General features: G+C 42.8%; 1 protein-coding gene across 1 annotated transcript in view; it reads left to right on the forward strand.

Annotated features, from left to right (window-relative positions):
* Nucleotides 1-11,243: 11,243 nt before the first annotated feature.
* ERBB3 (erb-b2 receptor tyrosine kinase 3) overlaps nucleotides 11,244-27,827 on the forward strand; it is a 138,593-nt gene continuing 122,009 nt past the window's right edge. The window contains exon 1 of the mRNA XM_073613974.1: nucleotides 11,244-11,641. Coding sequence (XP_073470075.1) covers nucleotides 11,563-11,641 — 79 coding nt within the window. The 5' untranslated portion in view covers nucleotides 11,244-11,562. The remainder of the gene's footprint in view (nucleotides 11,642-27,827) is intronic.

Consider the following 27,827-nt stretch of genomic DNA (forward strand, 5'->3'; position numbering starts at 1 on the left):
CCCCCCACCCCAAAGCACCTTGTTCCCATGTTGATGAAAACAAGGGGCCTCTACCTGACAACCCTGGGCGGTGGTTGTGGGGGTCTGCGGGCGAAGGGCTTATCTGGAATCTGGAAGCCCCCTAGATCTCAACCTCTCACCCTATGTGAATGAGTATGAGGTACATTGTACCCCTACCCATTCGCTCAAAAAAGTGTCAAAAATAAATAAAACCAGTACACAGGTTTTGACAAAGTTCTTTATTAAAGTAACTCCAGCTTGTCTTCTCCCTCCGATTTCTTCGCCCTCCAGTTCTTCTCTCTCCGGTGATGTCTTCTTCCTCCAGTTCTTCTCGCTGCACTGATGTCTACTTCCTCTGCCGAATCTTTCTCCGGTTCTTCTCTCCCTGCTGTCTTCTTCCATTGTCTACTTCCTCTGCCAGTTCTTCTCTCTCTGCTGTCTTCTTCCTCTGCCGGTTCCTCCTTTAGTTCTTCTCCCAACGCTAGCTCCTGCTGTTGTGTTAGCTCTGGCGTGTGCCATTACTTATATAGCCATGGGGCGTGGGCATCCGGTGATGTCATCTGGAGACCCTGCCCCTTGTGACGTCTCCACCCTATCATTCCCCAGGCAGTGAATCACAGTTTGTTGCGTATGGGGCTGTGTAGTTGCAGATCAGTCAGGGTGCCCAAGCTGACCCATGTCCACAGCCAAAAGTGGCTACAATGGGCATGTGAGCATCATAACTGGACCACAGAGCAATGGAAGAAGGTGTCTTTGAGGTGTTGACTTGGCCTCTAAATTCTGCAGATCTCAATCCAATCGAGCATCTGTGGGATGTGCTGGAAAAACAAGTCCAATCCATGGAGACCCCACCTCACAACTCACAGGATTTAAAGTATCTGCTAATGACGTCTTGGCACCAGATACCACAGCATACCTACAGAGATCTTGTGGAGTCCATGCCTTGACCGGTCAGGGCTGTTTTGGAAGCAAAAGGGGTGTCTACTAAATGATAGGTGCTTGGTCATGTTATAATGGGTTGTCAAATAATTATGCCCAATTGATATATACAGTATAACATTTGGTACATATGAGATGACCCTAATTTGGAGATGTTTCCTTTGCAGTAAAATGGATTTTGATCCACGGTCACACATCAAAAAGATACCAAGTACAATTACACATTCCAACAATTATAAACTATATGTGGATATTATACAAGAAGTGTGAGGTTTCTTTTACTTCTTGTGATTGTATATTGGAAATGTTATGTCTATGCTGCAGTCTCTGAGATTTCCATCCAACAGTCCTTGGGAAAAAGTGATCAATCTAATCACTATTATTTCCCTGATGCTAATCCAGCATCAGCTCTGTCTGCATCCAATAAAATTGCATCTCCTTCTTCTGTAACTGACCATTTCTGTTTATGAGTGAAGCTGGGCCAAAAGATTCCATTAAGGCTGGGTTCACACTGTAACCCGCTGCGGATCGCACAGGAGCATTGTGCGTCCCTGTTCCCCGTCTCAGGGACGAATCAGGACCGAATCCATGCCTGAATTCGGCCCTGAAACGGAGCCAAAGACGCACAGCGTTTCTGTGCAGTGCGCTCCGCAGCCGCAACAGAGATATGTGAACCGGTTCCATAGGGAGTCAGTCGCATTCACCTGCTATGCGAATTAGATGCGGAGAAAAGCCGCATCTAATTTGCATAGGTGTGAACCCAGCCTAAAGGAGCAGATTGTGCTTTTGTATCTCCCTTTCCCTTTTTGACAGGAAAACCATAAATACTTGGCTAAGCTGAGCATATGTATTTTCTAAAACTGTCTCGTAACTGTGGTACCCAAAGGTATCAGAATGAGACTGCACATCTATTAAACCCCAAGGTCTCTGAACATCTTCACTGTACTGTACCTTGCATGGATCAATTATTGTGAAAGATTTTATCATTTAAAAACCGAACTCTTGGTATGATTTTTTTTTTGCATGGTTCCATTAGTATGCATAGTCTATGCCTATGGAAGTAGAGAATCACTGTAATAGTCAGCACTACTACAGTGATCACTGCGTTCTTCCAGCTCCTGTGCCAAGTGGCTACCCTCCTCCATAGTGAACACAGGGGATCGCTCTCTTGGCACGGACACCTTGCATTTTTTTTAATGCATACAACATGTTTTTTGATTGGAAAAGGTGGAGAGGTGGACCAATGACATTACAATTTCCAACTTGTCAGAGAAAGCCTTGTATTCATTAAAAAAATACAAGGAGCTCTGTGAATGGTGGCTCTGCTGAGCAAGTGACCCCCCCCCCCCCACCCATGCAGAAGACAGCCACCCAGCAAAGGACTCAGAAGACAGTGGGGATCACTGTAGTAACTACATTTACTACAGTGGTTTTCTGCTTCCGCAGCAGCCCCTCAGCTATAGATTGTATATACATATATACTTACATCAATCCACAATGGACCAACGTAACTATGCTATAAAAATCATACTGTAAAGCTTTAAAGACCAACTCTGAGAAACTTTAAAATTATCCATGGCAGTGGGGCTGCACCCTCACAAACTGAATGTTAAGTCCAGAGGAGAGTTTTTGCATTTTAACTTACCTGGTCCTCTGATGCCCTGACAGATAACGCTCCCCCCACGCTCCGGCTGTGGACTGTTCCTTGGCATCATCGCATCTAGTGCAGGATAACGGACACTGCATTGGTCATGATGATGTCAACAACTTATGCCGCGTACACACGATCGGAAATTTGGCCAGCCAAAGACCGATGAGAGCTTTTGGTCGGAAAATGAGACCATGTGTATGCTCCATCGGACTTTTGCTGGCGGAATTCCCGCCAGCAAAAGATTGAGAGCAGGTTCTCAATTTTTTGGTCGGAAAAAGTTCCTATCCGAAAATGCGATCGTCTGTACAAATTCCGACGTGCAAAATTCCTGCGCATGCTCGGAAACAATTCCACGCATGCTCGGAAGCATTGAACTTCACTTTCTCAGCTTGTCGTGACCGTGTGTATGCAAGGCAAGCTTGAGCGGAATTCCGTAGAAAAAAACATCCAAGTTTTTTCTGACGGAAAATCCGCTCGTGTGTATGCGGCATACAGAGTTGGGCTTTAAACCTAATTTACTGGGAAATGATGTGTGTTTAGAGTAACAATATGTAATGCTGTCCACAACTATTATAATATTGTTTTCAGTTATGATTGTTCAGTCTGTATTTCAATATTGTAATATATACTTGATTCCTGCAACGCAATTTAAAAGCATAATCCGATATATTACAATTAAATTAAAAATGACGAGCAGACCATAAAAGTTACAATTTAACGGAATAAAACAAGAAACATTCCACACTCCCATACAATGTTCTTTTTCTCTTATATTCACATTCCTTTTTAAATTCCAATAACCAATAACTCTGACAAAAAATATCACAACACGATACAAGCATTGAATTATTGGATCAAAACATTGATCAACACAGTAACTGGATCAGCAGCAATAAAATACTAAAAGCTAAGAAGATAATTAGGGGATTTAATATGATGACCTAAGTAAGTTCTTTTTACCCTGTGCGATTTGGAATATGGAAGCAGCCATTGCTGACATCCTTCTGAAAATGCCAATTGCCTGGCAGACTCTGACCATAATACTGACCCGGCTCAATCTCGCAGCAAATAAAATCAGAGGAAAGTCAGAACTAATTTCCTGTAGAGGTGTTCTGGTTCAGTCACTATTTCGCAGTCCTGCTAAAAATCGCTGATCGCTGCCATTACTAGTAAAAAAAAAAAAAAATCATAATAAAAATGCCATAAATCTATCCCGTATTTTGTAGGCACTGTAGAAGGATAGATATCAGCCTAAACTAACGAAGAAATTTTTTTTTTTTTTTTTTTTTTTGGATATGTATTGTAGCAAAAAGTAAAATATATTGTTTTCTTTCCACAATTGTCATTCTTTTTTTGTTTATAGTGCAAAAAATTGAAACCGCAGACATGATCAAATACCACCAAAAGAAAGCTCTATTTGTGGGGAAAAAAAGGACGGCAATTTTGTTTGGGTACAACATCGCACGACCACGCAATTGTCAGTTAAAACGAAGCAGTGCCGTATTCGCAAAAAATGGCCTGGTCATTAAGGGGGCGAATTCTTCCGGGGCTGAAGTGATTAAGGTAAAAAATGTTTAGGCTTTAGAACCACTTTAAGATTTATGGACAAATCTGCAAAAGATGTAAATTCTTGATTTTCAAACTGTGTGCCGTATGAGATTTGCAAGTGTGCCATGGTAGTTTTCAAAAATATTTAAAATTGCTAGTGTTTTGAAACCTTGAACATTTACAAAAACGAAATGGTAAATGAATGTTGCAAAAGTTAAAAAAGTAACATATCTAAAAATGCAATCTCTGTCATTCATTGCTTGTTTTCATAAACTTGTGCGAGATCTCGGAAGAACTCAATCGCTCTAATTATATTATAATAATAGAGACTGTTCCATTCCAATTTTGATGCTTATAAATAAAGTTTGTTCATTGTTTAGCGATGGTGAAATACTTAATAAAGTCTAAAACTCTGGAAGAGAAACTGTTAGATGAAAAGCAAGGAAGCAAGCGAAAGTACAAAGAAGATTACAATCGCTTCAATCTGATTTGTTCTTGAAACAAAGGCACATCCTTCACATTAAATTTAAAATTAAATATATATGTAATAAACTTTCAATGTCTGTATGCTTGCTGGGTCTGGTGTAGGCTACTCTCCCTCCAGTGTAATGCCGCGTACACACGATCGGACATTCCGACAACAAAATCCATGGATTTTTTTCCGACGGATGTTGGCTCAAACTTGTCTTGCATACACACAGTCACACAAATGTTGTTGGAAATTCCGAACGTCAAGAACGCGGTGACGTACAACACGTACAACGAGCCGAGAAAAATGAAGTATAATAGCCAGTGCGGCTCTTCTGCTTGATTCCGAGCATGCAAGGAATTTTGTGCGTCGGAATTGTGTACACACGATCGGAATTTCCGACAACGGATTTTGTTGTCGGAAAATTTGAGAACCTGCTCTCAAATTTTTGTTGTCGGAAATTCTGACAAATGTCCAATGGAGCCTACACACGGTCAGAATTTACGACAACAAGCTCACATCGAACATTTGTTGTCGGAAATTCCAACCTTGTGTACGCGGCATTAGAGTGAGTGCTAACACTACATTATTTTATGCGAGAAAAGCTATTGCCTTACAGAGGAAGAAATCCTTTTCTCCTACACTTGTATATTGAAAACAATTGGTAAATAACAATCTTCCACTGTATAGAGATACCTACACGAATAGGGGTTGCCCTAGTAAGTTTGATAAAGTTTGGACAAAGTGGTTGGATAAGCCATATATGGCATTGCATGCCCACGAGGGTTATTGATTGATTGATCCACGGAGTTAATATTGACATTTATAGTTATAGGATTTCTGGGGCCTCTGTGGTTAGTAGGAACTAGGGATGAGCCGAACACCCCCCGGTTCGGTTCGCACCAGAACCTGCGAACGGACCGAAAGTTCGCACGAACGTTAGAACCCCATTGACGTCTATGGGACTCGAACGTTCGAAATCAAAAGTGCTCATTTTAAAAACTAATTTGCATGGTATTGTCCTAAAAAGGGTTTGGGGACCCGGGTCCTACCCCAGGGGACATGTATCAATGCAAAAAAAACTTTTAAAAACAGCCGTTTTTTTCGGGAGCAGTGATTTTAATGATGCTTAAAGTAAAAAAAAAAAAAGTGAAATATTCCTTTAAATATCGTACCTGAGGGGTGTCTATAGTATGACTGTAAAGTGACGCGTGTTTCCCGTGTTTAGAACAGTCCCTGCACCAAATGTCATTTTTAAAGGAAAAAATCTCATTTAAAACTGCTTGCGGGTTTAATGTAATGTCGGGTCCTGGCAATATGGATGAAAATCAGTGAGACAAATGGCATGGGTACCCCCCAGTCCATTACCAGGCCCTTTGGGTCTTGTATGGATATTAAGGGGAACCCCACACCCAAATTAAAATAAGGAAAGGTGTGGGGCCACCAGGCCCTATATACTCTGAACAGCAGTATACAGGAGGTGCAAACAAGACAGGGACTGTAGGTTTGTTGTTAAGTAGAACCTCTTTGTAATTTTGAACGGGTACATTTTTAACGTGTTTAGCTCCAGCCAAAAAATCTTTTTTAAGCTTTTTGGAAAACATAGGGAAGGGTTATCACCCCTGTGACATTTGTTTTGCTGTCTTTCCTCCTCTTCAGAAGATTTCACCTCACTTTTTGTCCCAGTGGATTGGAAAGCATCAGTGGAAAGGAGAAATGTTTTTCCCATATTAACTCTTACAGGAGAGAATTTCCCTTCCTAGGGGTAGATTTCATCTCACTTCCTGTTGTCTCCTTCCGTTTGCAAGTAGGAGTCGTTTGTAAGTTAGTTGTTTGAAAGTAGGGTCCTGCCCTATATACTCAGAAGAAATTTGGGCCTTAGGTGTTGCTGTGGCCACAACACTGTAAGCCCTCACAGGGCCCTGCTGTGAAATATTAGATCAAGAATTGTAATTACATGCCCCTGTTGAACAGGAGCTGAAAAATTAGGCCTTAGGCACTGGTGCTGGTGCCACAACACTGCAACCCCTCACAGACACTCTAGTTGGAACGCAGGAACGAGCCTTGCTGCAAAGTATTGCATCAAAAATTGTAATTACACGCCCCTGTTAAACAAGGGCTGAAAAATTGGGCCTTAAGCACTGGTGCTGGTGCCACAACACTGCAACCCCTCACAGACACTCTAGTTGGAACGCAGGAACGAGCCCTGCTGCAAAGTATTGCATCAAAAATTGTAATTACGCGCCCCTGTTAAACAGGGGCAGAAAAAATGGGCCTTAGGCACTGGTGCTGGTGCCACAACACTGCAACCCCTCACAGACACTCTAGTTGGAACGCAGGAACGAGCCCTGCTGCAAAGTATTGCATACTGTAGTATGAGAACACCACCAACCTTCTACAGGTAGCTTTAGCTGAACACTGTGAGGTGGACGCACCCCACTAACTTGTAGGTTTAGCTGAACACTGTGAGCAGGACGCACTGCACTAACTGTAAATAGTCTAGCTGCCTGACTGTGGTACTAATAGGATCAAAAGAACACCAGCAATTTTCTTCAGGTAGCTGTATTTACTGTAACAAGACAAGCCTGCCTGTCAGTAAGAAGATAACAGAAACGGATCTAGCTGAACACTGTGAGCAGGACGCACCCCACTAGCTTGTAGGTTTAGCTGAACACTGTGAGGTGGACGCACCCCACTAACTTGTAGGTTTAGCTGAACACTGTGAGCAGGACGCACCCCACTAACTTGTAGGTTTAGCAGAACACTGTGAGCAGGACGCACTGCACTAACTGTAAATAGTCTAGCTGCCTGACTGTGGTACTAATAGTATCAAAAGAACACAAGCAATTTTCTTCAGGTAGCTGTATTTACTGTAACAAGACAAGCCTGCCTGTCAGTAAGAAGATAACAGAAACGGATCTAGCTGAACACTGTGAGCAGGACGCACCCCACTAACTTGTAGGTTTAGCAGAACACTGTGAGCAGGACGCTCTGCACTAAATGTAAATAGTCTAGCTGCCTGACTGTGGTACTAATAGGATCAAAAGAACACCAGTAATTTTCTTCAGGTAGCTTTATATACTGTAACAAGACAAGCCTGCCTGTCAGTAAGAAGAGAACAGGAACGGATCTAGCTGAACACTGTGAGCAGGACGCACTGCACTAAATGTAAATAGTCTAGCTGCCTGACTGTGGTACTAATAGGATCAAAAGAACCCCAGTAATTTTCTTCAAAATACTGTAACAAGACAAGCCTGCCTGTCAGTAAGAAGATAACAGGAACGGATCTAGCTGAACACTGTGAGCAGGACGCACTGCACTAAATGTAAATAGTCTAGCTGCCTGACTGTGGTACTAATAGGATCAAAAGAACACCAGTAATTTTCTTCAAAATACTGTAACAAGACAAGCCTGCCTGTCAGTAAGAAGATAACAGGAACGGATCTAGCTGAACACTGTGAGCAGGACGCACTGCACTAAATGTAAATAGTCTAGAAGATAACAGGAATGGATCTAGCTAAACTGAATACAGTGTATATATATATATATGCAACACCTGGGATGCATATATATAGACAATAAACTTTAAGTGCAGCTAACTGACTGACTGTCCTGCCTAATCTAGCTAACTCAAATGAAATGACACTGTCTCTCTCTCTCTCTATTTCTCAGCACACCGGAACACACTGCACAGGGCCGCCGTGCAGGCGGCCTTATATAGTGTGGGGCGTGTACTAAATCCCCTGAGCCATAATTGGCCAAAGTCTCCTTGGCTTTGGCCAATTACGGCTCTCTGTTAAGGCGGCGCTGTGATTGGCCAAGCATGCGGGTCATAGTGCATGCTTGGCCAATCATCAGCAAGCAATGCACTGCGATGCCGCAGTGAATTATGGGCCGTGACGCGCCACACGAATTTGGCGCGAACGGCCCATATCGTTCGCAATTCGACGAACGATCGAACAGCCGATGTTCGAGTCGAACATGGGTTCGACTCGAACACGAAGCTCATCCCTAGTAGGAACTGAAGCCTATTTTTTTTTTTGTATATTGGATATGGATTGATATTTAATATGTTACATGTGATGGTTTAGATCCTTGCCTAGTTAAAAACACTCCTTTGATTTGTAATGAGACTGGATCTTGAATTTGCATTAATATTTTGCTTCACTGTGTATGAGGTTTTGTCTTGTTTTGTTCTGTTTGTTGTTTATTAACCACTTCAATACCAGGCACTTAGACACCTTCCCGCCCAGGCCAATTTTCAGCTTTCATCGCTGTTGCAATTTGAATGACAATTGTGCGGTCATGCTACGCTGTACCCAAACAAATTTTTTATCATTTTGTTCCCACAAATAGAGCTTTCTTTTGGTGGTATTTGATCACCTCTGTGGTTTTATTTTTTGCGCAACAAATAAAAAAAGACCGAAAATTTTGAAAAAAAAAACAAGTTTTTCTTTGTTTCTGGTAAAATTTTTTGTAAATAAGTATGTTTTCTTCTTCAATGACGGGCACTGATATGGCTGCACTGACGGACACTGATACGGCGGCACTGATGGGCACCAATGAGGTGGCACCAATGAGGTGGCACTGATGAGGTGACACTGACGGCACTGATAGGCGGCACTGATGGGCACTGATAGGTGGCACTGATGGGCACTGATAGGTGGCACTGGTATGCGGCACTGATGGGCACCCATAGGTGGCACCGATGGGCACTCATAGGCGGCATTGATGGGCACTCGTAGGTGGCATTGATTGGTACATATGGGTGACACTGATGGGTACTTATGGGTGGCACTGATAGGTGGCACTGATGGGCACAGATGTGCACTGACAGGTGGCACCGATGGGCAATGACAGGTGGCACTGATGACACTGATTGGTGGCCCTAATAAAACTTATTGGTGGCATTGCTGGGCATAACTGAAACATGATGGTGCCAATCAGTGCCCATTTGTGGGCGCTGATTGGCACAGATTGGGCACATTGGGCACATGTGGATGGCCATGGGTTACATACCTGGCCATCCACATGTTGCCCCTTCCCTGGTGGTCCTAGTGGCAATCCCTGGTGGTCCACTGTGGTGATCTGAGGGGGGGCTGCGCTGATAAACAATCAGCGCAGACCCCCCCTGTCAGGAGAGCCGCCGATCGGCTCTCCTCTACTCGCGTCTGTCAGACGCAAGTGAGGAAAAGCCGATCAACGGCTCTTCCTATTGACATTGTGATCAGCTGTGATTGGACACGGCTGATCACGTGGTAAAGAGCCTCCGCCGGAGGCTCTTTACCAAGATCGGTGGAGCGGTGTGTCAGGCTGACACACCGCTCCACCGATCGCCGTGATGCGCGCCCCCGCGGGCGCGCGGCGGCATGTTATCCTGCTGGACATCATATAACGCCCAGTCAGGATAACGGAACCACCGCCCGGCCGTCATCTGCTATGGGCCGGGCGGGAAGTGGTTAAAGGAGTTGTAAAGGTTCATGTTTTTTCACCTTAATGCATCCTATGAAAAAACACCTGTCAGTGACCGGCCCCCCAGCCCCCCTGTTTTACTTACCTGAACCCTCCGTCTCTCTGCTAGGGGCTTCTCGGCTGTTGATTGGATAGATTGATAGCAGTGCAGCTATTGTCTCCCAATGCTGTCAATCAAATCCAATGACGTGGCTGCCAGGGGGCGGGGCCGAGCCCTGCATTCAGCGTCTATGGACGCTGATTGCTGTACTCGGGAGCGCGCCTGCAAGGTAACACCCCCCCCGGAGAGCGCTTCTCCCATGGGGTTATCTGATGTGGGGAGGAGCCGAGAGAGCCACTGAGGGACCCCAGAAGAGGATGTTCGGGGCCACTCTGTGCAAAACGAGCTGCACAGTGGAGGTAAGTATGATATGTTTATTATTTTTTTAAAAATGAACCTTTAGTGTCACTTTAAGGAAATAAATAAAAATAATTAAATAAATAAACAAAAAGTTTGAAAACATTGTGCTAGTCATTGTTTTCATACCCCCAACTAGCTGCTTTTATAAAGTTATTATTTCCTCTGAACCTGGTTTGATCTGGGAAATAAAGAATCCTAGTTCTAAACAAAAAAATGTTCTATTAAAAAAAAAAAAAAAAGAACTTCACTCAGTTGATTTTATACCAAAATGACAAAGAAAAGAAAGATAAGATAAATGAAAAAAATGAATATCATTTACCTAGGATTGAGGAGAGGGAATATACAATATATATGTAAAGAGCTGTAAAAATTGGTGGCGCTATTAATTATCTATAAAAGATAAAATACATTTTATGAGGATTGTTGTTCATTTACACACTTATTTCTGCACGTGCAATATATTCACAACTTGATTTTTTAAAATGTATTTTTTAAATTTCAGATTGTTTTGAACACATCCAGCACGGTGCAATTAGATGTAGTACAGTAAAAGAACATCTAAATTAATTTTCTCTGAGCAGTATGACTAGTGACACTTTATGGTTGCGATCAGACTTTCTGATTGGCCAGGAACATGACAGCTCCAACAAGCGGTTATTAGGCAATGTGTTCTGCCCGCGGGCGGTGACGTCACTCAGGTGGTGGCAGGTAGTTGGGCTTTGGCTCGTTGTACAAGCCATTGACGGCTCTCAGCCAATCAAGCAGGATGTGGGCGTGTCTGGAGTGACTTTCTGTTGAATGAGGAATGTGGAGGAGACAAGTGCTGTCAGAGTGAGTGCCGTGTGTGTCCCGGGCGGGCGGATGACATTACATGCCTATAGTGCTGGGATCTGTCCTGGAGATCTGTCCCCCCTGAGATCTGTCCTGGAGATCTGCCCCCCCTGAGATCTGTCCTGGAGATCTGCCCCCCCTGAGATCTGTCCTGGAGATCTGCCCCCCCTGAGATCTGTCCTGGAGATCTGCCCCCCCTGAGATCTGTCCTGGAGTGTCATGTCGGATCTGTGAGTGGTCACACTGGCCGGGATGGAGCGCTCGGTAGGACCATGGACCCTGCTGGTATTTGGATTTCTGGTTGCATTGGAATGTGTCAGCGCTCAGAATGGTAAGTGATCAATGAGAGTGATCAATGAGAGTGATCAATGAGTGATCAGTGAGGGTTCTGCCAGGCACAGGGCAATCACTGGACCGGCCGAGCAGTGCACTCAGTGACCTGTTCTCTCTCCTGACATTGTTTTCTCTCTGCATTCCGACTGATCCAGCCAGCATTGTGTGCAGCAGTTTCGGGAAGGTGTGTCTTAAAGGGGCAGAATGAGAGCGATGAGTGTCCTATGGAGGCTGCCAATGTGTGGATGTTGAGCTTTAATTGTCAGCTTCATATCGTGTATTATTAACCTGACTGCTGTGTCATTGTACCTGGATCTATACTATGTGATAGAACATTGAGCCTGGATTCATACTGTGTGATAGAACACTGAGCCTGGGTCCATACTATGTGACAGAACACTGAGTCTGGGTCCATACTATGTGATAGAACACTGAGCCTGGATCCATACTGTGTGATAGAACACTGAGCCTGGGTCCATACTATGTGATAGAACACTGAGTCTGGGTCCATACTATGTGATTGAACACTGAGCCTGGATCCATACTATGTGACAGAACACTGAGTCTGGGTCCATACTATGTGATAGAACACTGAGCCTGGATCCATACTATGTGACAGAACACTGAGTCTGGGTCCATACTATGTGATTGAACACTGAGCCTGGATCCATACTATGTGACAGAACACTGAGTCTGGGTCCATACTATGTGATAGAACACTGAGCCTGGATCCATACTGTGTGATAGAAAACTGAGCCTGGGTCCATACTGTCTGCTAGAACACTGAGCCTGGATCCATACTATGTGATAGAACACTGAGCCTGGATCCATACTATGTGATAGAACACTGAGCCTGGATCCATACTATGTGATAGAACACTGAGCCTGGATCCATACCATGTGATAGAACACTGAGCCTGGGTCCATACCATGTGATAGAACACTGAGCCTGGGTCCATACTATGTGATAAAACACTGTTGCTGGATCCATACTATGTGATAGAACACTGAGCCTGGATCCATACTATGTGATAGAACACTGAGCCTGGATCCATACTATGTGATAGAACACTGAGCCTGGATCCATACTATGTGATAGAACACTGAGCCTGGATCCATACTATGTGATAGAACACTGAGCCTGGGTCCATACCATGTGATAGAACACTGAGCCTGGGTCCATACTATGTGATAAAACACTGTTGCTGGATCCATACTATGTGATAGAACACTGAGCCTGGATCCATACTATGTGATAGAACACTGAGCCTGGATCCATACTATGTGATAGAACACTGAGCCTGGATCCATACTATGTGATAGAACACTGAGCCTGGATCCATACTATGTGATAGAACACTGAGCCTGGATCCATACTGTGTGACAGAACATTGAGCCTGGATCCATACTATGTGATAGAACACTGAGCCTGGATCCATACTATGTGATAGAAAACTGAGCCTGGATCCATACTATGTGACAGAACACTGAGCCTGGATCCATACTATGTGATAGAACACTGAGCCTGGATCCATACTATGTGATAGAACACTGAGCCTGGATCCATACTATGTGATATAACACTGAGCCTGGATCCATACTATGTGATAGAACACTGAGCCTGGATCCATACTATGTGATAGAACACTGAGCCTGAATCCATACTATGTGGTAGAACACTGAGCCTGGATCCATACTATGTGATATAACACTGAGCCTGGATCCATACTATGTGATAGAACATTGAGCCTAGATCCATACTATGTGAGAGAACACTGAGCCTGGATCCATACTGTGACAAATCACTCTTCCTGGATCAACACTGTGGCCCTAGTACACACCACATGCAGTCCAGGGTGTTTTCAATCTAACATGTAGTTAACATGGAGTCCAATGGCCCTAGTTCACACCAGTGCAGTGTGTTCCAGTGCAGTCAATAAAAGGAGAACAGGTTGCATTTTTTCTGTATGGAACACATCTGAAACACAGCATAACGCATCAAAAACAAACTGGAAGGCATTCAAGAAAAAAAACGAATCTTTGGCATGCACCAGAACACATCTGGATTGCAAAATTGTATAAGACTATGTTCACCTATATATTTTGCAGTGTGTCTGCAGATTTCCAGAAATGCACGCTAGTCCATTTAACATTAGTTCCTATGGGTTCCCTAAATTGACAGCTATGCAGTTTCGACTGGTGCATTTTTTTTGGAAAGGTTCAGGGACTTTTTACATGCAGCACAGTGCGTTTTTGGCTCCATAGACTTTAATTTTATTGCACGAAAAAACGCATGAAAACACATGTACCTGTGTTCTGGTGCGTATTCCTGCATGACAACAGACTCCTAGCAAAGTTAACACATCCCAAAAACGCAAAATGCACTAGAAAGGCTCATGAAAAACTGCATAACAAAAACGCATTAACCGCCATGCATAGATGTGAACCTAGCATGAATCAGATCCAATTGTATTGTGTAGTGTGAAAGCCAAGATCTAAAATGTATAGAGTTGTATATTCCGATTTGTATACAGTATGTCTGTGTGTATATTATAGGCTCCTTCTAATCCCTCGATGAGCAAATACATGCACTAAAATCAATGTCTTGTATCCTAAGATATATAATGTATAGAACTTTATAGTACACTGTATATTAGTCCGTCTGTATATTACAGCCTCATTATAAATCACAATATCCTCACTGTGCTATGTACATGGCTGGAGATGAATTCGTTTTTATTATGTGCTGTGTGAAAGCCAAGATCTATAATGTATAGAGTTTTAGATGTCACTTTTTATAAGTTTGTATATATATATTACAGCCGCGTTATAAAGTCTTGATGAGCAAATTCATGTTGTGCACTATGTACATAGCGGGAGACGAGTGCCTGGTGCCCATTTCTATTATGCATTGAGTAGAAGCCAATTTTTATGTTACTATTTTTATGTTACTATTTTATGTTTCTATTTTATGTTACTATTTTATGTTACACATCCTAGAAGTTTGTGTTTGTATATTACAGGCTGATTATAAATCACTGGTGGACACTGCTCTGTAGATGACTTGAGATGAATACTTGCTGTCCTGTTTTCAGTTGCTGTTGTGTAGATGACATGATGTATGTACTTAATAATGTCCACCGTTTTTATTACACTTCAGTAAGTTTGTGTGTCTATTACGGCTTGTCATTGGGTACTGATGAGCAGATGTATACATGTGTATGGCTGGAGATGGATGCACGGTCTCCTGTTGTTTCGGTGTTGTATGGATGCCAAGATGTATAATCTTGTTACAATACACTTTGTATGCATTTGTGTGTATATTACATGCTTATTATAATTTAGGGGAAGCGATTCCACACTATTGTACATGAGATGAATGCACAGTGTGCTGTTTTTATTAGGTGTTGTGTTAATGCTGAAATTTGTGATCTTCAGACATCTAAAGATACACAATTCAAGGCAGCTTGGTATTCATTATTATTATTATTAATCAACTATAGAGCTCAGACTGGGAGAGGGATAAGCAACATAAAAAGCTAATCAGTTGTCCTGCAGTGTTCATGCACTAGCAAGACATACTGTAGGTGTGGGCAGCCTATTGCATTAGGGGGTGCACTCCAAAGCTCAAACACACACGCCTTTCTCTGCAAGCCTCAGCTGCACTGGGCAGTGAATGAATGGAAAGTGCTCTGTGCTGAGCGACTTCCTGTTCATTCACAAACTGAAGCATAACAAACAGTTTACTATGCTTCAGTTATGAATGAATACACTGAGTGAGTGTGTGTTCATGGTGTTCATTTAGAAAAGGAAGGAGCTGGTAAATGACATATTTACTAGCCCCTTCCTCCACTCTCCATCCTGAAACATCCCTCCGCAGCAGCTGGAGGGAGAAGAGAGGAGGGAAGTAAGCAGCACTGCGGCGCAACACGGGAGAAGCACTGGCAGTAGGGGGAATCAGCACTGCACATACTGATTAGGGTGTACTAAGGCATTAGCAAGGCCTATTAGCAAGGGTCATACTGACAGGAGGAGAGAGCAGAGTGTCATCACTCTGCTGCTTCTCCTTTTACTGTCCTGTCACAGACTAGGGGACAAGAACTGTAAATATCACTTACCTGCAGCAAAAAAAAATCAGGTCTCCTCTCCTAACAGACAGGGTTGTGCTATGGGGCAGAGCTGTGTAAACCCCTGGACTGGACAGAAAAAAATACATACCCTTTGGCAGATAAAATAACTTCCATATATGTACGTCATTTGTGTATTTAACAGTTTGTCTGGATTTTAGTTTTAAAAATGTACTTTGAGTGCCCGTTCACACCAGAACGCAGTATGGGAAACCCACGTTTCCGCACCATGTTCATAATGCACTGCAGTTGCGATCTGCAGCAGGTGTCAATGTTAAGGTAATGACACTCCAAATGCAGGCCGCTAACGCAGTGCATTTGCCTGCACCGGATCGCAAGAAGCACCGTGTGTTTGCAGTGCATCTTTAAAGTAATGTACGTACTACTTTTGGTGCAAATAAAAATGAATGGGCTCCAAGCGCACCACACTGCACAGCATGTGAATCTTCTGTGCAATTACTGGTGTTAACTGGCCTTGATTACACTTTTTATGTAACATTTGTGTTTGTTACTAGCTTGCTATAAGGTACTGATAAGCAAAAAATACACATGGCACCATGTACATGTCAAAGGAAAAGGCCCATAAGCCGCACATTATGAAGCAGACCCATGTGCATGAAGTGAGACGAATGGAAGCCTCAGCCCGGACTCCAGCCAGGCCACGCACCAATACGTTTCGCTCTGCCACTTTGAGCTTAATCATGGGAAATAAGCTCCAAGGGGATTGATCCCCATGATTAAGCACCAAGGGGTGGAGCGAAACGTGTTGGGGGTGTGGCCTGGCTGGAGTCTGGGCTGAGGCTGCCATTCATCTCACTTCGCGCACATGGGTCTGCTTAGTGATCTGCAGCTTATGGGCCTTTTCCTTTGACATTGCTGCAGCTTGGAGCTAGGATGAGCTCCCTGTCCCTGCCTGCACTCACCTGTACTGCCTGCACTCACAATGGTCTAGTTGGACTTTACCTCTCTACCTGAGTGGCACCTAAATTTGATCTTTTTTGGGTCACCATGTACATGGCTGGAGTAGAAGGTGTGGTGTCCTGTTTTAAAAGATGTTGTGTTAATACCAAGATGTAGAGCATTTAGCGTTTCATACTACACTATTACAGGTTCATTATAAAGTACCGATATACAGATATACACACTGTAGAGCATATGTGACTTGAGATGAGTGCTAGGTGTCCTGATTTTTTGGTGTTGTGTGGAAGCCACAATGTGCGACCTTAAAGCAGAGTTCCAGGCTAACTTGAAACGATCTCTTTACCAATTGAGCCCCCCCCCCCCTCGTTTTTGGATATTATTATAATTTTTTTTTGTTTGTTTTGCTGTTCGGTGCCTTTTTTGGGGGGGGGGGCTTTCCTGCAGGACTTCCGTCCTACACCACCGTGGCGAGGTACATCATCATTGCCCCCCCCGCTGCCTTCTGGGACCTGTGTGTGTGACAGGACCATTCAGAACGCGCAGCACATTTGAGCATGCGCAGTAGGAAACCCGAAGGCTTCACTACTGGTATCCCTTAGTTGCAATGCCGGTGCCTGCACCCGAACCGAAGGACGAATTGGCTTGGGGGGGGGGGGGGGCGACATCGCGGGATCCCTGGACAGGTTAGTGTCCCCTATATTAAAAGTCAGCAGCTACAGTATTTGTAGCTGCAGACTTTTAACTGTTTTTTTTTTTTTTCCAGAGGCTGGAACTCCGCTTTAAGGCTCCATGCACACTAGCGGTTTTCATAAGCTCATAAAAAAGCTGGATAAAAAATGCTGATAATAGCATTTTTGTACCAGTTTCTAATAGCTTTAAGAAGCAAAAAAAAAAAAAAAATGGCCAGACTCGATGGACTATTCAGTCTTTTTCTGCCATCGTTTTTCTAGGCTTCTATTTTTAATTTAGAAGCTTTTAGGAGCATTATCATTTTTATTAGCATTTTTGCAGTACATAAAAGGGGGAAAAAAAGCTAAAAAAAAGCAGCATTTAGAAGCATTCAACGTTTTTTTTTTTTTTTTTTCTTCTGCTAGTAAAATGCTCCAAGAAACTCTACAAAAACAAATTTTACTATGATGTGTGTGGGGTCAGGATGTATTTTCTAATGTACATATAAAATGACAAGTGTGTGTGACCTGTCATGGAATATAGTGTAAGGAAGGGAATTTCCATATTTTATTGTCAGAAGCGTTTGACAGCTTGTGAGGATAATAGATTTGTTCTTGAGATCGCTTTTGTGTTTAACAAACTACAGATATATTTTATTTGTGGCAAAGCAGATAGCAGTGATATAAAATGTTTTTTTTTTTTGTTTTTTTTTTTAAACGACCTAGTGTTTAGTCTGGGGGCACCCGAGTGACTAGGAGACAGGAGCCAATAAGTAAATGATCTGTACACTGTACTATGGGGCACAGAGGTTAATAAAACAAGCCGCTATCTGAAACTTGCTTTCTCCCCAAGATAAAGTATTGAGGTAAAGCTTGCATTTCAGGCTCAACAACCTGTAGGTAAACATGTGCCTTCTACATCCTGACTGAACAAATCCACTGTGATTTTTCAAAGTTGAACTATAGGCAAAACTTTTTTTTTTTCATTTTGGACAGAGTCATGGAGGGTTATAACTCCTGTCAGGTTTTTTTTTTTATTATTTTTTTTTTTTTGCCATCTGTCTCTGTGTCCCATTGTGGAGATTTCCCTTCACTTCCTGTCCCATAGCCAAAACAGGAAGTGAAAGGAAATCCCTCCAAAGTGAGGAAATCACTCGGGTCAGCAGAACTAGTGTCCCCAATTGAAGATTTCCCCTCTATTCCTGTTCTGGAGTTCTGTTTTATAGTCATATAAGATGTGCCTTTTTAGAGGAATGTATGCAGAGGTTGATTATCTCTATTGATTACATGGATAGAAATCATTTATGGCTCACGGCAATGAAGACATTGAACTGCCGACAAGCTGCATGTAAACAAAACAAAGTTTACCTTGGCCTTGGCCTGTGATGACAGGTCTGAAAGCAGAGAAAGAAAAAGCAGAGGCTTATATTTTCCACATGGCCTGGCATCCCCCCTGCCTTATATGCTTTGAGCCTGCATACACACTTGTCTCTGTAGCACACATTCACATGCGTTTTACATGCATTTAACGCAAAATAGAACAGTGTATGTGTCTTCTGATTTACATTTAATGAATACAGACTACCATCACACCTGCCCCTCAGCATACCACAATGCATGCAACCGCAATACAAGCATTGAAGAGCAATGTGCTGGGAAAAAAAACAGGTTTTCTGGCCCTTGGACGTGGCCAGGTAAAATGAATGGGCATGCCCAAAGCAATGTGAGATGACATGCCAAGGAAGGGCAGCAGCATGTGAATGGGCATTAAAAGTATAAGTAGCCCTAAAGCCAAAAAACTTAACTCTGCACTCCAACCATCAAAATATTTATGTCCTTAGTATGTTCCTATATTAAACCCTCACTTTTTTGAGCATGTTCAGCAGCTGATTTCTGATTTAATCACTTACTCACTAACAGTTCTTTATCTTTTAATTTTTGCCTATATTCCAGTTTAAACTTGTGCCTTAGGTTTTCTGTTTTAGACCTGATTCACACCTATGCATTTTAAGTGCTTTTTTTCAGATTTGCACTACAGTCCATTTAACATGGTTTCCTATGGACCATGTTCTGTAGTGCAAATCTGCAAAATGCAAACATCACTAAATTGGATAGGTGTGAATTGGGCCTTAGTGTGGTTCCTTAATATTGCAGCATCCTATGAAGTCACTGTTGCATGCAGAGACTATAGTTGTCTCCCAAACTGCGTGCAGCAGTAGAAACACACAGCCCCTTAGCCTACATAAAAAAGCACTCCCCTGCTCCTCCCAGGGCTGTCTTAATGCATGGGCGCCCCACGTGCATGGGGGCCAATGATAATCTTGTATTGCATCATACTTGCCAGCTGTCCCGGATTTTCCCGGACAGTGTTTCTTTTTACCAAACTGTCCTGGGATGGTTGTGGACTGTGGAAGCATGCCAAAACCTGTACTGTGCCCTCTTGATCCATGTAATGTGCCCTCCTGATCCTCCTCTGTGCTGTGCCCTCCTGATCCCAGTATTGTGCCCTCCTGATCCTCCCCTGTACTGTGCCCTCCTAATCCCGGTATTGTGCCCTCTTGAACCTCCTATGTACTGTGCCCTCCTGATCCCAGTACTGTGCCCTCCTGATCCCAGTACTGTGCCCTCCTGATCCTGGTATCGTGCCCTCTTGAACCTCCTATGTACTGTGCCCTCCTGATCCCGGTATTGTGCCCTCTTGAACCTCCCATGTACTGTGCCCTCCTGATCTCAGTCCTGTGCCCTCCTGATCCCAGTACTTTGCCCTCCTGATCCTCCCCAGTACTGTGCCCTCCTGAGCCCCCCTGTACTATGCCCTTCTGCTTTCCCCCTGTACTGTGCCCTTTGTGTTGATTAGTCTTTGATTTATGGCATGTTTTCTTATTGTTTAAAATGAATTTTATTGAAAGTATTCATGAATATACTTGTAATTCTATCAACTATTTCTACTTTAATTTTTGAGAGTAGGTGTGTAAATTTGGTCAGGCTGGTGGGTGTTCCAGTGCATTACTTTGCCCAGGGGTCCATGATGCTATTAAAACGGCCCTGCCTCCTCCCCGTCTCTTCTCAAAGCTAAAAGATTGGTTGGAGAGACTGCACTGTCCACTGTTAACTCCTTCCTGAGAAAACCAGATGTTCAGGGAAGGAGCACTAATGCCGTGTACACACGACCGGACTTTCGACGGACTGAATCCCGCCTGACTTTTCAATGGACTTTCAGCGAACTTCCATCGAATCGGACTTGTCTACACACCAAAGTTCGACAGATATGAACGTGATGATGTACGACCGGACTAAAATAAGGAAATACATAACCAGTAGCCAATAGCTGCCCTAGCGTCGTTTTTTGTCCGTCGGACTAGCATACAGACGAACTGATTTTTCAACCGGACTCGAGTCGGTCGGAAAGAGTGAAACATGTTCCAAATCTAAAGTTCGTCTGATTTTTCGACAGCAAAGGTCCGATGAAGCCGACACGCGATCGGATTGTCCAGCGGATTCGTTCCGTCGGACCTTAGCTGTCGAAAAGTCTGGTCATGTGTACATTCATTAGAGAGCACGAGCCAGCAGCATTGAAAGTTGTAAACTGCAAATACTGGTGTGGGAATTTTACCAGTTTAATGTTTATTTTATTGTGTTCAATGTGTTGAGATAAAAAACAAAAAGCAAACAAACACTACACTACTTTAAATCCTGAACTAAAAATCTGTTTACTAACATTTAAACTTTAATTTAAATTAAAAGGAAGTTACTATTTGCAATTCTTTGGACTTGTGTCATAACATTAAGCCTGCGGGAAATCTTCTAAAATCCAGGGTACAGTATTATGCCGCGTACACACGAGCGGACTTTACGGCAGACTTTGCCCGGCGGACGGGATTTCGTCGGACAATTCAATCGTGTGTGGGCTCCAGCGGACTTTGTTTTCTCAAAAGTTGGACGGACTTAGATTTGAAACATGTTTCAAATCTATCCGACAGACTTGAGTCTGGTCGAAAAGTCCGCTTGTCTGTATGCTAGTTCGACGGACAAAAGGCCACGCTAGGGCAGCTATTGGCTACTGGCTATGAACTTCCTTGTTTTAGTCCGGTCGTACATCATCACGTACGAATTCGACGGACTTTGGTTGATTGTGTGTAGGCAAGTCCGTTCATTCAAAAAGTCCGTCGTAAAGTCCGTCGAAAAGTCCGCCGGGCAAAGTCTGCCGTAAAGTCCGCTCGTGTGTACGCGGCATTAGAGCACTTTCACACTGAGGCACTTTACAGGTGCTACAGTGCTAAAAATGGCACCTGCATAGAGCCTGTAAATGGCCTCTCCTGTGTCTCCAGTGTGAAAGCCCGAGGGTGCGCTTGCAGGACAGGGAAAAAAAGTCCTGCAAGCCGCATCTTTGCAGCGCTATAGGAGCGGTGTATTCACCGCTCCTAAAGCGCAACTTCCCATTGAAAACAATGGGGCAGCGGCACTTTGCGGGCGGTTTTAATCCTTTTTTGGCCGCTAGCAGGGGTTAGGACCTTCCGAATATCGCCACTAAAATGACGGTAAAGCGGCGCTAATATAGCGCCGCTTTACCGCCGACGCCCACAACGCCCCAGTCTGAAAGTAGTCTTACATAAATTAATTCATTTACATTCTACAGGGCACATTAGAAAAACATACTTCATTATTTGAAGGAAGTATGGTCTCATGTTGGGATCATGGTCAACTGGTGCCAGATTTACCGAACACTCCGTGTTATTTTTTTCTGCTTCATGGATTACAAAAACAGGATGATAAATGTTTCTGCACTTGTCACACAACAGACAGGTTAAGTGATTGCATTTTTATGTAATTTGTTTAGTAATCGGAGAATGGTAGAGAAGAAAGCTGCAGCAGGTGGAACAGGTTTGGTGCATAGTGCATGGTTTCTTGGGCAACCATCTCATTTGTGGTAGAAAGGATTCCTGAGTCTAGAGGGTCAGTGGTCTAAGCTTGCTCGGGGGGAAGGTTAGTTCTGGTCATTATCAATTGGGATTAGAGGTGACCAAACTAGATCTTAAATACCTGCATATTTGCACCCAATTCTCCAGTTCATGGGCTTGGAATCAAACAAACAAATCCTGTTTGAGTAGATTCAGTTGGGGGAATTCCATAAAGCAGTAACCGGTGCAAATTGCACAGGAGCCCTGTGCGTCTTTTGGTCCGTTTCAGGTCCAAATTCAGTCAAAAAATTTGGGCTGAAACCTGACCTGAAGCGGTGAACAGGGACGTGACCGGACCCCTGCTGGGAGCCGCATGCGGCGAGGGTGTGAACCCAGCCTAAGGCTGGTCATACACAGTCGAATCTCTAAAGAATTTTCTTTTGAAAATCAGAAAATTTGTGCGTTTTGTGATCCGATGGTGCCACCATTGATTTCGAAATTAGACCAACCAAGCCTTCAATTTCACCATCATTGATTAGAAAATCGTTTGCTTTTCTAAAAATTTCCAACATGTCCGATTATTCAAATTCGATGGCCGCACGAAAATCGTCTGTTGCTGCAGCCCATTAAATTGGGAAATTCAAACGAACATTATTAGATAAGATTTTCGAAAGAAAATTATTTCGAAATTTGACCCACGTATGACCTGCCTAAAGCCTCGTACACACAATCGGATTTTCGGGAATTGTGTGATGACAGACTGTTAGCCTAAAATCCAACCGTTAGTAAGCTTCATCAGACAATTGTTGTCCATTTTTGGACACAGAAAGCACTTCAGTACAGTTTCCTAAATCGTTTTCTGCCTAGGTTCACATTGATGCAATTTGACATGTCAAATCGCATGCCAAATCAGTGGCTATTGCCGGCAATGGCACCATCCAAATCAGTGCGATGCCGCATTTGCGATGCCACACCGATTCCCAAAAGTAGTTTCTGTACTATTTTTGGCGACATCGGGGTGCGATTTGTATAGACATCTGTGCAGGAACCCTAGATGCTAGGCATTTAGAAATGAATGTTACTGTTGTTGGATACTGTGGGGTTGATTTACTAAAGGCAAATAGATGGATGCACTTTGCAAGTGCAGTTGTTCCAGAGCTTAGTAAATGAGCAGAAGCTCTGCTGACATCCATCATCCAATCATGTGCAAGCAAAAATGCCATCTATTTATTTTTTCCTTGCTCGTGATTGGGTATTCTTTGCAAAGTGAAGCTTTACCTCCTTTACTAAGCTTTGGAGCAACTGCACTTGCAGAGTCTATTTGCCTTTAGTAAATCCTACCCTCTTTGTTGGTTACTGTTGGTTGTTTTTCGAAGGTAAAATATATCCAGGGACAAATCTTCACTGTCCCTGGAAATCAGCTGCTATAGTTGGCTTACAGGATTTTAAAGTATACACTGTTTCCATGCTTAGCCCATTTATTAAGCATCACATACCCATTCCAATCTTCTAATAAAATTACACACAGTGACCAATTTAACACAAGCACTACCAGGGTATATTTGGACTGTGGGAGTAGTGAAATGCATAGCACAAACACAGCGATTCATTCAAAAAAAAGCTTCTTGGTAAATGCAATTTATACATGGCTGACCTGTAATTAAATGCCCCAGTCACTGGATTGTAAAGCATCATATGGCCTTTGCTGACACAGGACACCCACATATGGACAGCTTGCTGGTTCTCATCGATGGAAGCTCTGGACAGCTGAGAGACAAGCACCAGGATGAGAACAAACGAAATCCTTGCAGGCATTACTGTGGGAAGATTTTAGATTCACTGATCATGAATAGAACATAGCTGTACTGTTCTACCATTTTCATTATCGTTTTTTGCAGTAGTAACATGAAGGTAATGCTTTTTTGTGATGCCCGTCATGTTGATAAATGGCATGCAAAGTAGCGGACGTACAGTAGAAACAACTCATTATTCAGTGATTTAAATTTTTTACGTTGTGTGACCATGAAATGTGTGCTGTGAATGTCCATGGAGAACAGTCAGAGGATTGGCTTTCTCATGCCGTTGTTTTTCTGCTAGCAGGGGAAGGTATTTCTGGGGGGGGGTTTGGAGTAAATTCATAGTAAGCAATTTCAGGTCTACTTTTTTTTTAAATCAAATAGTTTTTTTATTTTTATTATAATACATACAAACAAATAACAATACCAAATTAATCCATAAAGTACCATGAAATATGAAAAAACACATACCAAACAAACCTTGCACCTCTCGGACTAAAATAATTTAACATATAATAAAGAAGACATAGTAGAAGCATGAATATATTCTACACATCAGCTTTGACTCCCCCAGTATCAATCTTCAGGTTATGGCAACTTCCTTCAAACAGCAACAAACTGTCCACTTATTGACTTATTTTTAAAAAAGAGTCGCTGTTTGGACATTATATATATATGGTTAAGGGGTACAGGTAGTAAATGCGCATACTGTAGGAATACTTGATGCACACATGTAAGCATGTTAAAGAAATTAAAAGAAAGAAACAGATGCCTGTGCATACCTTTGGGCCCCATTCACACTAGGCATAAGCAGGTCTTTTTTTGTGGGTTTGCTCATTTTTATGCACAGCTTGCAGTACCTGAGCATAATCGCAGTTTTATGGCCCCGTGGATGTTTAAATGGGAGCACCTGAAAAATATGCGTAAACACCTTTTTCAAGCATATTTCAGACAGTCCCATTAAAATCCGAGAGGCCAAATACAAGCAATTTTGCCCCAAAGTTAGCTCGTGTAATTTTTTCAAGCTTCATATGAAAGGTGCCAATCAGCGTAGCACTTAAGGAAGGGATTCTTCAACTTGAACGTAGTACCTTGGGATTCAAGTAACAAAATGCTCAGGTGTGTTTGGGTCCTAATTATTGTGCAGAACTTCTCAAGAGCCAGGAAACAATGCTACTGCTTCCAGTATTCTCTTCAGTTCCTGAAGGCAACTTTACACCTTTTTATACTTGGTATCAGAGTATTGTGTCAGCTTTTTATACTTGAAGATATGTGCAAAGTAGATGACCGCACTCAAATCTTCAGAAAATTTGATGCTTTATTATAAAAAATCCACATATGACATCAAATATACACGATACATAAGGACAATAGCAGCAAGGTTAAGCTTTTTATACTTGGTATCAGAGTTACATAGTTACATAGTCAGGTTGAAAAAAAGACACAAGTCCATCTAGTTCAACCATAGAAAAATAAGTAAATAAATAAAATAAATAATATCATACAATCCCATATACCCAATCCTATACCCACAGCTGATCCAGAGGAAGGTGACCCCCCCCCCCCCCCAGAAAAGCAGGATCCAATTTTCTACAGCAGGGGAAAAAATTCCTTCCTGATCCCAGAGAGGAAATCAGATTTTCCCTGGATCAACTTTACCTCTAAAAGAGTCCATACCTCTCTTAATACAAGAAAGGATTTTTCTCGCTTTGGAAACCACAGCTTGGCATTGCGTGCCATAATTGAGCTTATGATCTACCAAAACCCCCAGATCCTTCTCTACCATTGATCCCCCTAGTATGTATGATGCATGCATATTCTTAGCCCCCAAGTGCATAACTTTACATTTATCAACATTAAACCTCATCTGCCACATAGTCGCCCAATTAGACAGTGCATTGAAGTTGGCTTGTAAATTGGAGACATCCTGTAAGGGCGTTATTCCACTGCATAGCTTAGTGTCATCTGCAAAGACAGAAATGTTACTTTTAATACCAGACCCAATATCATTTATAAAGATATTAAAAAGTAAGGGTCCCAACACTGAACCTTGGGGTACACCACTGATAACCTTAGATCATTCAGAGTAAGAATCATTAACTACTACTCTCTGAATTCTGTCTTTAAGTCAGTTTTCTATCCATTTACAAATTGATCTTTCCAAGCCCGTAGACTTTACCTTACACATGAGCCATGTGTGGGGAACTGTGTCAAACGCTTTTGCAAAATCCAGGTATACCACGTCCAACGCTACCCCCTGTCCAAGGTTTTACTTACCTCCTCATAAAAAGAAATCAGGTTTGTCTGACAACTTCTGTCTTTCATGAATCCATGCTGTCTGTTGCTTAAAATATTTTTTTCCTGCAAGAACTCGTCTATGTGGTCTTTTATTAAACTCTCCAGTATCTTCCCGACTATAGAAGTTAAACTACAAGGTCTATAGTTGCTTGGTAAATAATTTTTTACCTTATTTAAATATGGCCACCACATTGGCCCTTTGCCAATCCAGTAGTACCACTCCAGTCATTAATGAGTCCCTAAAAATTAGATACAATGGCTTTGAAATGACAGAGCTCAATTCTTTTAGGATCCGTGGGTGGATGCCATCTGGTCCAGGTGCTTTATCCCTTTTGAGCCATTGTGGATCATTTGGGGCTGTGTCACTACCACCCCAATTATGGACATGAGCTCCCCCATGCTCCTTTGTATACACAGACCTGAAGAAAGTATTTAATAAATTTGCCTTCTCTTTGTCCCCAGTCACCCACTCTAGATTATTTTGTAAAGGGCCTACATGCTCAGACCTGACATTTTTACGATTAATAGATTTTAAGAAATTTTTGGGGTTTGCCCTACTATCTTTTGCAATCTGTCGTTCGTTTTGAGTTTTTGCGTCCTTGATTTTCTTTTTACATATTCTGTTATATTCTTTATAACATTTAAACAACACTAGTGTTCCTTCATTATTATATTTTTTAAAAGCTCTTTTCTTATTGTTTATAGCTTTTTTAACTGTGAGCCACATAGGTTTTATTTTTAGCCTTTTAAACTTATTGCCCATGGGAATATACTTTGCAGTGAGTTCACAGTCACTTTGAAGGATTCCCATTTCTGTTCTGTGCCCATTGATGCCAATATTTCCTCCCAGTCCAACTCCTGGAGAGCAGCCCTCATCCTTGGAAAATGTGCTCTCTTGAAGTTAAAGCAGTGTTCCTCCCAAAAAAAAAAAAAAAATTAAAAGCCAACAGCTACACATACTGCAGCTGCTGGCTTTTAACGATAGGACACTTGCCTGTCCTGCGATGTCGGCACCGCAGCTGATGTTTCCATCAGCTGTCGGGTGCTGCCGCCGTCATTGCGGGTAAGGGTACCCGGCAGTGTAGCCTTATGGCTTCATGCCGGGAACCCTTCTGCGTATGTGCGAGGCCCCGCTCCTCTCTCCTACTGGCCCGGCGACAGGGAGAAGAGGAAGGAGCCCCGTGGTGATGTCACGCCCGTGGTCCAGACTTCCGGCAGTAGGAACAGGATACCTGTCAAAGACAGGTATCCTGTCCCCCCCGCCCTCCGGTGCTAATTGTAAGCTCTGCATGGTTTGAGATTATCAGGTCCAACAGAGCATCATTCCTAGTTGGGGCCTCTATAACCTGGACCATAAAATTGTCCTGTAATAGGTTTATAAATTTTTGCCCTTTAACTGTCCCAGCAGTGCTATTCCTCCAGTCAATTTCTGGGTAGTTAAAATCCCCCATTATTATCACCATCCCAGCCCTTGCA

This window comes from Aquarana catesbeiana, linkage group LG02 (assembly GCF_042186555.1).
Source record: "Aquarana catesbeiana isolate 2022-GZ linkage group LG02, ASM4218655v1, whole genome shotgun sequence".
Classification (NCBI taxonomy): Eukaryota; Metazoa; Chordata; class Amphibia; order Anura; family Ranidae; genus Aquarana; species Aquarana catesbeiana.